Source organism: Colossoma macropomum, unplaced genomic scaffold (genome assembly GCF_904425465.1).
Source record: "Colossoma macropomum unplaced genomic scaffold, Colossoma_macropomum, whole genome shotgun sequence".
NCBI classification, from domain to species: domain Eukaryota; kingdom Metazoa; phylum Chordata; class Actinopteri; order Characiformes; family Serrasalmidae; genus Colossoma; species Colossoma macropomum.
The window spans coordinates 44,934,303-44,946,341 of NW_023494791.1; the positions used below are offsets into that span (position 1 = coordinate 44,934,303).

The 12,039-nt window shown below is 41.4% G+C and overlaps 1 protein-coding gene across 1 annotated transcript in view; it reads left to right on the top strand.

The window, feature by feature from the left end:
• Positions 1-12,039, top strand: part of syne2b (spectrin repeat containing, nuclear envelope 2b) — a 201,093-nt gene that overhangs the window by 62,790 nt on the left and 126,264 nt on the right. Inside the window, 10 exon segments of the mRNA XM_036575316.1 lie at positions 240-314; positions 558-4,085; positions 5,665-5,844; positions 6,533-6,688; positions 6,815-7,086; positions 7,227-9,297; positions 9,423-9,757; positions 10,611-10,755; positions 10,844-11,044; positions 11,646-11,905. Of these exon segments, the coding sequence (XP_036431209.1) occupies positions 240-314; positions 558-4,085; positions 5,665-5,844; positions 6,533-6,688; positions 6,815-7,086; positions 7,227-9,297; positions 9,423-9,757; positions 10,611-10,755; positions 10,844-11,044; positions 11,646-11,905 (7,223 nt within the window).

Consider the following 12,039-nt stretch of genomic DNA (forward strand, 5'->3'; position numbering starts at 1 on the left):
AAAAAGAGATACAGTTGTTAATCACCAGGTATCCATATTACATTACCGTGAGGTTGATTCAAACAGGATTCCTATACCTGAAGGAGCCCCAGGTTTGGCTAATTATAGAAGGTCATTCTCTCCAGAATGGGAATCAGTCAAATGCCAGCACATCCCCAAGTGAAACTAATCCAGCTCGAATAAGTCTCATTATAAATATCATGTGACAAATTCCAACTTTGTTGACTTTTATTTTCCAGGATCTTGAAGAGAAGGTAAAACAGGAAGCTCTTAAATTATCACTGGAAACTCAAAAGCTTCAGCTGGATTCACAGGTAAAAAGAAAAAAGTGGTATTCCACAGTACAGTTCATGCTGTTTTGTTCCCATTTAAACTACCAAAATCAGGTTCAACAATAAATAGAGAGCAAACAAAATAATTAGATCTTCAAAACTTTTGTTTTCTTATATCTTTGGCTTGGCCATCTCCATCTCCTTAGTTCAGTTTTCCTAGCAGGCCTAGTGTGACTTGTTGTTTTCTTCTGAAATCAGGCTATAAATGTTTTTCCATCATGCCAGGTTTCTACTGAGAGGCACAGCCCCACAGATACTGCCACAAAAGCTGAGCTTGATTGGTCAAAGCAACAAGATATCACTTCTACTCTAACAACCTTGGACAGTCAAGACAGTAAAGAGAATGATAAAAGATCAGTTCAGTCTTCTGAACCTCTGTACCAAGAGGTTCCTTCAGTTATTGACGAGACATTAGGGAAGACAGCATCTCCTCCTGCAGAACAACAAGAAATAGTAGTGACGCGTGTTTACCAGGTTGAACTTTTAAATGATGATCTACCAAGTGTACCACTGCCTACTACACCTAAACAAGAAGGAGCCACTAAGACTGACATTTCTGTAAGCGCCCCTGCAACAGGTGAAGAAGACCATAAGTGGAGCACTGTGGAATTGGAGAAGAAGCAGGATGAAGGGGAAAAGATACAATCTGATTTGTCTGAAGAACTCCATGACTTTGAGACACCAGTAGATGAGGGACACAAAGAGTTCCCTGAACTCGAATGTCCAGAGACTGAGGAAAGTATGGTCTGTGATGCTCCTGGGTTAGAGGAAAGATCTGAAGAGTTGGAGCAAACTGCCATTTCTGAAACCCTGCACAAAGAGGTTCCCATATCAGTTACTGAAGAAGTTTTAAAGTCTCCCATGTCAGTTATTGAAGAAATTTTGGAACCTCCCACTTCAGGAGAGCCACAGGCAACAGGGATAGACTCTTACCAGAGTGAACCCAAAACTGCTGGTCTGCCAGACTCAACATCATCTGTGACATCAAATCTAGAAACAAAAGTCTGGGAATCTGTCATTTCTGTAAGTGAGTCTACAACAGATGAAAGAACAAATGAAAGGATTGAGAGGGAACAGAAGGGAATTGAAAAGATGCAACCTCCCCTGTGTGAAGAAATCCATGACTTTGAGACATTAGAAGAGAAATCAATGGAATTTTTGGAATCTGAAAGAACAAAAACAGAGGTTGATGAAGAAAGAGCAGCCAAAGAGAGAGTAGTCTCTGAGTGGACTGAGGTGGAAAAAACATCTGAAGAATTAGTGGAGTATCCACACTCATCAACTACCCCTACCTCTACAACCATGGGTCATCAAGACCAAGAAAACACTGAAATTCAGAGTCCTGAAATTCTTCATAGAGAAATAGGGTTTACTGAAGAAACTTCAGAAAAGATTGACTCTCCCATAGCAGAACAAGTACTGGTAGCATTAGAAATGGATACTCACCAAACCAAGTCTATGACACTTTTACCAACCACAGTCTTGCCTATGCCTTTTGAACTGCTAACAGAACTCAATGAATCTACCATTCCTGTTAGTGACACTACAACAAGTGAAGAAGAGAAATACAACCAGTTCCTTGAATCTGAAGGTCCAAAAACAGAGAGTGAGGACAGCATTCTTGGTTTAAGATCTGCCATGGAGGTAACAGTGTTGGAGAGGACTGAGATGGAATGCACAGCGGAAGATGAGCTTGGTAAATATCCATGTATTTCGGATGCCAAAGAACATGCAGAGAAAACGCCAATAAAGAAAGTTGCCACACTTGTTCTTGACACTGACACTGTACACATCCATACTACTGAGTCCCTGAGAGAATCTGACCCTGGTACAGCAATAATTGTTTCAGGTGCAACCACTGGCTATGATACCCCACTGTCAAATCCAGTAGAAAGCTTGGATACAGGAATTCAAGAAGGGGAGGAATCACAGGTAGCAAAAGAAGAAGTTTCAAAGGATAGTAGTATCTGTCTGGGTGAGCAAGAACAAGTAAGTGCTCTGAATGTGGTTGCAAGCACTGAGGAAATCAGTGATGGAACCTCAGTACCCTTCACAGAAATAACTGAGACCCAAGAGACTAGACCTCCTGCAAGAGTTGTAGGGATCTTGACTAGTGACAATGGACCAAATGCTGCTCGTCATGAAAGAGAGGGAAGCTGGACAACAGACAATGGCCCACAGGAAGCCCGTAGAGTGATGGAGCCACTTGGTTTGGAGGACTGGACTGATAACGGCCCTCGAGAGATTCAACAAAGATATATTATTCTGGACCAGCGAGAGGGTATACAGATACGCCGAGAACCAGCTGCAGAGGCAACCATGCCAGCCCTGGATGTTACTGCACAAGAGCCAGGTGAGGCACATAAAGAGGCATCTGAACTTGCAGTTCCAGTAAAAGTTGAAAGAGCATCTGGTGAAGAGTCATTTGAAATTGAAGTTAGTGAAATGATGGTACTCAAAGCTAAGGAACAAGCTGAGGAACTAGAAGCAACACCAACTCCACCAGCTAGAAGAGAACAAGATTCTGTCACAAGTGAGAAGTTGTCCTTCAGTACTGAGAACAGGCCAGTGGAGGAACTGCATAGAACTTGTGTAGAAGTTGACAAGACAAGGGGTTCATCACCAGGTGACAAACCCACAGCAGTGAAGCCTGAGCCAAAGCCTACCCCACCAACCAGGAGACGGAAGGAAAGTGACAGGTTGTCAGTCAGTTCAGAGGACCAATCAGAGTTTTCAAATGTTCTTCCTATCCAGGTTCCTCATCCAGAGGTTCTCCCCACTCCACCAAACAGAAGGCGCAAGGACAAATTAGGAGGTGAAAGGTTGTCACTTGATCTTGACTCTCAACCAACTCCACCTGCAAGAAGACGAAAAGAGAAGGGAGAGGACAAACGATTGTCACTTGATCTGGAGCTCCATCCAAAGCCACCCTCCAGAAGACAAAAAGATAAAGCAGAAGACAAAATCTGCCCCAGTACTGAACTGGAGAAAGCCAGTACAGAAGCTATTGAGGAGCCTCTTGTAAAACCAACCCCACCAGTGAGACGAAAAGTAAGTCGAGTTGAGATTGACACCATTTCCATTGATTCCAAAACTGAAGAGATGGAAGCACTGGTGAAGCCCACACCTCCAGCAAGAAGGAGACTTAGCAGAAATCTGAGTGACACAATATCTAAAGAAAGTGCAGGCAGCACTGATCTGGAGAAGATGATTTCACCACAGAGAGCTGTGGAGGAGTCTCTAGTGAAGCCAACCCCACCAGTGAGACGGAAAGTAAGTCGAGCCGAAAGTGAAATTTCAGTTTCCAAACTTGAAGAAATGGAGGAGGCACTGGTGAAACCCACCCCTCCGACAAGAAGAAAAGATAGCAAAACTGAAAGTGACAAATTGCAGCTACAAGAGAGTTTGATTAAACCAACACCACCACTAAGGCGAAAAGATAGCAGAGCAGAGAGTGAGAAAACATCAGTAGAACTTGAAGAGACTCTGCCTAAGCCTGCCCCGACCCCACCAATTAGGCAAAAGAAAGATAAACCTGATCTTGAAATGACTCCAACATTAGAAGAACCACTGATCAAACCAAGTCCACCAACCAGATGCAAAGACAAAACAGAGACCAGCAAACAAGATGATGAAGAGAAGACTGAAGAAAAGTCATTTAGCAGCCAGGAACATCCTGAGAAAGGACTCTTTCCTGCTGATGTAGAATCCGCAGAGACCTTGACTCAGACTGAAAGCAAGAGCTTGGTTCAGGTAACTTGCAGTGGCATGTACGCTGCCAAGGAAGTGTCTGGCATGGAACTCTGGTCTTTTCTGCGCGATGTCCAAGTCAGCATGATATGTGTCATGTGAATAATGTGAACAATCTAACAAGACTTAAAAAGTTATTTGGAGTGTTCTGCATGATGTCTGCCATAGGTTTAAGGTCAACATAACACAGAGTTTTGGAGTAACGTCCACTGATATCAATAATTAATTTTTTAACTGCAGAGAGAAGATTTCTATTCTGAGATAATAACATGCCACATTATCCACAGTACTGTTCCACCATGATACCTTCTTCCATGTAACTGTGACCAAAGAACTCCTTTAGTACCCCACCCTTGAATCTTATGAAGCAGGTTCGACTATATTGAATTGATTATAGTTGCTTAGGTGATAAATAGTGGAGGGAGAAAAAAATTTATAAAGTGTCACAATATTTTGGGTTTAAAAACAGTATCAATACCAGAGGCCAGAGTAGCAATAATTTTTAAGAATATTTTTTACTATTTTTAGACTAAGAGATTACCAAAATGCACTTATTAGTCTATGAAGTTGTGATACGAATAGATAGTGTAGTGGTTAACACGCCTTTAATGTGACAGCACAGGATTTCAATATGTAAAATATGTTAAAATTAGTCTTGTTTTAAATGTTGTTTGCCTACTTCACAAATCACATCTGCTAAATATGTTATTGTATTCTTCACAATTCTGTCTTGATTCAGTAAATAAAGAGTCAGAGCTAAAATAAACTGTGCACTTCATTAGATAAAACAGTTTGCTTTTGGAGGAATAGTTAGCAGTTAAAAGTAAAAAATTGCAGTATATCCCAATATGTCATATTGCAATACTTAGTATATCAATGGTCTATAAATATGAGAATAGAGTCGTATCATGTCTTAGTGTATTGAGGGGCCTGTAGCGATTCCTAACCCTAGAGCCAATGAGATGAAGTGGTAAAATGAAGAGTAAAAAGAGGAGAAAAGTACTCATTGCAGTTAAATGCCTAGGTTTTTATTAGCTTTGTACTTTTATCATAATAAAATTACTAAGTACACTTATTTCCTTAAATTATAACAATGTGCGGCCTTTGCCTTTTTTAATATTTAGATATATACCACAAAATGTTTTTCAGAAAACAAATGGACAGTCACTTGTCCTGTTCTGTGCACTTCAGTTTTGTTAAAGGTGCCTACAGTGCCTTCTCAGATTGCTACACCATTGCGGTTTCTTTTTTGCACAGTGCATGATCACATACAGCATACCACACTATCCAGCTCTGCAACCTACTACTGCCTTATGGCAAGAAATGGACCCTGCCTCACATTTGTGTCATTTACTATGATGACATTCACCAAGTAAAGGCATGTGTGGTATTGTCTGTGACATTGTAAAGCATGCCCTAGAGGTAGTGTATTTCAGGAAAGGTTTGGATGTCTCAGATTTCTGGTGAAACTCCAAGTGAGCCTTTATCTTTTGTATATTTTTAAGGTCTGCCACTTTCAGTAATCAGAATATGTTCATCATATTGGACTGCGCTGATTTTTCTGTTTGTTTTTTGGTCATAGACACTAGTACAAGACATACATCAGCCAGATACCCTTGCTCAAGATACCCCGATTGCCAGGAGTGATGAGATTCAGGCAGAAATGTCAGAAGAGGAGGAGCCTGTGGGTCCCACAATGAAAGATATCTTCACTGAGGTTAAAAAGATGTCCAAGACAGGACCAAATAGCCTGCTAATTGAGGTAGTGTTACAACTGCTTTGTTTCTAACTGTACCAGTTTCTTGAGTACCACAAAACTAGCCAATACAAAGATATGGCACTTTTCAGTGGTTAGTTATGTGCATTATAATGTTATATAGTCATACAATACAGGCATGATCTTGTTACAAGGACAACTATGAGGATTTTTGGACCAAATGTGGGTGGGAATGTAGACTTATTAGGGTGTGCCTCATGATCCTATACCTCATGATGACAGAGTTTAGTAGGGGGAAATGGTGTACTCATCAAGAGTGTCCAACAGACTACAAGCCTGTCATTAGCACATTATAACATAAGTTAGCAAGGCTGAATGTCCCCCCAAACAACTATAAGTAAGCATGTAGATGTATTTAAACTCTGTATGTTTAAAGTGCATGGACTACAGGAATTTCCAGGCTGGTTTTAGAGGTGGTGTAGCCTTGTTAACAGTGGGTTTTGCCGCAAACCAGCACCAAAAGTTTTACATATTGTCCCCAGATGTGTATTTTCTAAATGAGATCATGTCTTGACCCACTAGACTAGCTGTATAATTGAAGCCAAATATAAACAAGGGAATCACAGAAATGTTAAGCCCATAATCATTCTGCAGAAATATAGTATTCAGCCATTGATTACAAGGACAGACCAAAGGCCTACCCACTTAATCTACCATATTTTTATGACTACAGAGCATGCCTCATGAAGACAACCTGGATATTCTGGACACTTCTGTTGCTGACCTTGAAGAACAGTTGGACAGACTTGTGATCCGTACATTGAGTTGTCGTAACCTTCCAGCAGTGATCAACCCTACAGACATGGCCAAACAAGTGGAGGATGCTGAGGTAGGTTACCAGAAGAGCTTGTCTTTTGACAAACAGTATAAACCAAAGAGAATTAATGTTGTTTACGATGCTTTTTACTTTCTTAATTTTACGGCATGTTTTAATTTGTACTATTTTGTATGTTAGCATTGCAGACAGAGTGCTCAGAAGCAGGTTTCTTCAATCTCAAAGCAAGATCAAGCTAACGGTGATGTTAGCGTTGTTGCCAATGGCTCAGCCTATGAACCCGAGGCTATGCAACGATTGAGCTGCCAGTGGACGGCAGCCTTATGGGACGCAGTTGGCACTGTGCACGCCAAGGAAGCGCAGTTGCAGCTAGTTATTGACTATGATAGACAGACACAGAAAGTCAAGGCTACTTTTGAGAAATTGTCAGCCGAACTGGAGGCCTTGAAGATGTAAGTACTCAAAGTGGGTTTTATGGGCTTGGAATAAGTCTATTTTAGGACCTGTTAAGTATGTTCTCCACTGAAAGTCACTTCAATATAATGACCAATCATGTTTTAGATTAATTAATTTTCATGTTCCATTTCTAAAGATGTCCGGTTGAAAGCAGCTTTGTTGAAGAACAGAGATTACGCTCCTTCCTCAGGACTATGGATCAGGAGAGAACTGTTTTGGGGGAACTAATTCAGACACATTCCCAACTATCACCCTACCTCAGTCTGCCTGAGAGAGCAGCAGCACAGGCCAGAGTGAACATAACGCAATGTGAATGGAGGGTGTTGGAAAGATCTGTGGAAAAAACCCTGCATAATGTCAGTGCCTATACAAAAGAAAGTTTCAATCTTTTACAGGAAATTAAGACCTTAATGGACCATCTGGAGAACCTTCATAAGATCTTAGGATCACCTAGGATGTCCTCTGTTCTTTGGGACAACAAGAGGGCTCAAGATATGATTGAAATCAGTGCTGACCTCACTGCTGCACAGCAAAGCTATTTCCACTTCCAAAAAAGGTCTGATGCTCTTTCTCAAGGATTTAGCTTCAAGACAGAAACATGCAGTATGGATCAAGGCCTGCAGAGTATCAAAGATAAGCTTGATCTACTGGGTGAGCGGTTGTTGTCTTCAACCCCCAAAAGCAGCAACCCAACCATGGTTAAAATTGTCAAAGTGATAACAGATGCCCTAGCTTGGGCCAAACAGACAGAGCGTGACATTGAAGGTAGGAAAAGGAAAGTGTCCCTTCTCCCAGAAGAGGTCCATCAGCAGATCAAGGATTTAAAGAAGCTGCAGTCTGAGATGAGCTTGAAGCAGACCCAGTTAGAGGCTTTGACTGAAGAAGTAACAGAGCTCATCCCTGAGCTTGATGAAGCTGATGTTCCTATAGTAACTTCATTTTTGGAAGAATTGAAGGGTCTGTCCAAATCAACAGCGAAGAAACTAGACAATGCCATTGAAGAGATGGAATCAAGTCTTCAAACTCGGGAGAAGATTTCAGAGCACATAGCAGATGTGGCTTCTTGGATACTCGGGCACATCCAGAGAGAGGCTCTGAGAAGAGAGGACTACCAAAGCCTGAGTGCAGCAGATCTTGACCGAAGATTAAGGCAGAGTCAGGATACTCTAGGTGAGGCGGAAAAGCAATCAGCAGTCACAGAGGCTCTGCTGATGAAGAGTAAAGACATTGCCTCGGAGCTTAGTGTCTCAGAGAATGCCTGGCTAAATGAGAAGCTCATCAAGCTTCAAGAGGACATAAAGGGAGTTATCAGTTATGAGAAAGCTTGCAGCCAGGAGATAACAGATCTCTTGCAGAACCAAGACTCATCTCAGAAGAAGGTCAGTTCTTTAGAGAAGAGCCTGAGACAAATGATGGTAGATGTGAAAGAACGTAGATTCCCCATTACGAAAGACTCACTGTCTGCTCTTGAGCCATTCAAACACACGATTGTAGAGCACAAGTGCCAGGTAGAACAAGTCAGTCCGTGTGCAGAAGACAAAAGAAGAGAGTTGCTTTGCATGATCTCTGAGCTGCACCATAAAATGAAGGCTTTGAATGTGAAAGCTCAAAGCCACGAAAGGTTCCTCAGTCTTAGACAACGTGTAGAGGACCTCAAAGAAAATATAGAGGTCCAAGTTCCCAAGACCAAAGACGAAAGCATTGACAAAGAGGAACGCTATAAAACCTGTCAAGCTCTGCTTACCCAGATCCTTTTCATCAAACCTCTGTGCAAGGAAGCATCAGATGAGCTTGAGAACATCTCAGTGGACCTTTACCCATCTCAGCTAACTGCTGAACAAAAGAGACTCAAACAAAACCTTGATAGTCTTAACACTTGGGAGATGGCTATCCAAAATAACCTTCAAATTGTGGAATGGGAAATTCTGAAAGACATACACTATCCCTCGGAACAAAGAGTAGTGCAAGATTTTCTCAAAGAGACAAATCGGGTACTGGAGAAGGCTTGCAGAGTGGAACCTAAGCAGTCAGCCATTGACCATGAATTTAGGAAATGTCTTAATCTTAGGAAGAGCATTGAGGCTAGAATGCAGGTTCTAGAAGTTTTGGAAAACAAGAAAGGAGTTGGACACAAACGAAGATCTCAAAAGTCAAAACACCTTGCAGACTTGGCAAAAATGGCCTTAGACAACTGTGACCAAAGGATGGTAAGTGAGACCTGTTTAATTTAGTACAGATACCAAAACTGACCTCTCTATTATTACAATGAAATGTTGACAAAGAACAAATAAACCTGGAATTTAATTGATTTCACATATGCTACTCTTCCCAGAACAATCTATCAGAGGCAAAGGAGTTGTTGAAAAAATATTCCATGGAGGTCACCAGTACCATCAGATTTCTCCAGGAGGCTGAGTCAGTTCTTCTCCCATCTCTTTGCTCAGCCAGGAGCTGTTCAGAAAGGCTAAAGGACATCCAACAGGCCCTGTCAACATTAGACACAGATTTCCAATCTCATGTCACCCAGCTTCAGACTCTTGCCCCCTTCCATCCAGTGTTGTCCAAACACAAAACAGAGCATCTTCATGTTGAAATTCTAAGTCACCTCTTGGTTCGAGAGTCCACACTCAAGGCCCAGGCCCAGCTCATGCTAGAAGCCTTACAGAGGTAAATAATAATAATAATAATAATAATAATAATAATAATAATAATAATAATAACTCTCCTTTATGGATATGGGTAACTGAATTAGGGCTTTCAGTGTATAAGCAATCTTGCAATTATTTTAATGATTAATCAAGTAATGTGTTAGAAAAATGTGTGTCCATCAAGCTCAGCTACTTACTGTAAGAGAGACAGTACCAGGATATTTAATTTAATTTATCTTAATCCCATTTAAACAAATCTCTAATGCTAATTTGCTTCTATGGGAATTTCGATGTTTTGTTAGCACCAAGTTAGTGGAGGTGTTCACTTCCCATGCAGAGTTTAATACTACTTAGACCAGCTCTGCTTAAAGGAGCATTAGAAGCTTGGGACAGACATATAATTGGCATATTCTTTGCTATGTATTTTGCAGATTCACAGTCAAAACCTTGCTCTGAATATTACTGGAGTAGCCCATTAGCCTGTTAGCTGTCTGCTAAGCTGTTCCATCTAGAATTAAATAATACCATTGACATCATATACATGAAATTTGTAACTACAAACATACATGCATTTGCGAGATCCTGCTGGTGTGGGTTTCCTCTTTTTCAGTGATGTACACAATAGTGACACTTGTGACAATAGTGCTAATAGTTTCCCACTTGTGGAGATTCTTCAGCCTGCTAAACAGTTTTACAATGAACTGGGGACACCAGTTGAAATGTGTTTTCTTATTCCTTATTCTTATGATCAAATTCAGCACCACAGGTTATCCTGAGTTATGCCTTTTACAACAATTGTATTCATGAGTGATTACTTACTATAGGCTTAATATAGTCTTTTGCTTATTTCTACTGCCATTGTCCTCTATCAGGTGCGTTGACTGCCAGAGAACCGTACGCATGTGCTATGAAGAGTTATGCGAGAAGGTGAGGGATTTAGAAACAATCCTGGGGGAGGTTGTTTGTAAAAAAATGACATCTCTGAAGGACTGCACTGACCAGCAGGAAAAACTTAAGGTAAAGAAAAAACACTGCATTGTTTTTTTGCCGTACATGCATTTAATCTATGGTTCTGGTGTTGAGTTTTCACTTACCTTCTGTTCAGACTCTGGTTGAAGAGGTAAACACCCTACCCGGCAGACTGGAAGAGCTGAAGGAGTGGTGTCCAGTGCAGGGTTGCCGTGCCAATAGGGAGGATGCGGTGAGCGCCCTCTGGGGGCAAGTGGCCAAACTGCAGAGATGCGCCAGAGAGCTGCAAACACACTCAGAGCAGAGCGGAGAGGAATGGATAGGAATCACAAAGAGTGTAAGTCACATTACATCAATGCCAATTGATAAATGAACAATTTAAAGCTGGACTTTTGTTAGTGTTTTTGTTAAAATTGAAAGTGACCTTGTACTGCTGCAAGTTACGCTGTAAAGCCTGAAATAGTCCTTTAAAATCAGAGGGTGGGAGGTTTTTGTACCACATCATATGTCTTTACGTGTTAATGTCATGCACAGGCTCAAAAAGACAGTCCAATTCGATGTTTAGGTCTCAAATACTGCAAAATCCACATCATACTGATGAAAATATGATGACAATCGTACATAATTCACTCATACCCACAGAAGACCTGTTCTACTCCAGGTTTTGGCTGAATTCTCTTTGAATCAATCATTAGATTCATCCACTTGGGGAAGGGGTCCAAACCACACCCCTCATTACACAATGTTTTTCCACATGTTGCATGCAATTATACATTTCCACCAGGGAGGTCTCCAGATCCCCCAAAATACTAGCTCAGGAGCAGCTAGAATTGCCCAATAAGGAAATAAGTCTAACATCTCACATGAGGGCTTCTCTCTGTATAAAAGTGTTTTAATGTGGTTTATTGGGCAAATTTGTAATTTTACTGGTTTTGCAGATGGAGCAAGCATCTATGACACTAGAACAGACAGAGGCTGAGTTACCAGAACTTAACAGAGGGAAAGCTACAGGGGACGAGCTGCAGGAGCTGCTGCAGTTCTGGTTGCAGTACCAGGACAGGCTGGACTGCCAGCACCGAGCCCTGTCTGCACTGGAACTGCGAGCTGCTAGACTACTGGGAGTCCCCTCCCACTTGGAGCAAGCCCCACCCATTCCACTGTGCCAGCAGCTACAAACCATGCAAGAGCAATATCGCAGGTCAGTGGTCAACAAGCAGCTGTGTTTTGCCTTTGTTTAGATTTTTGCCTGTTTCAAATGGTTAATAGAAAAACAATTCAGTTTACCTGTAAAAATGACATTTTGCGACAAAATCTTGCTTCTCTGAAATAATA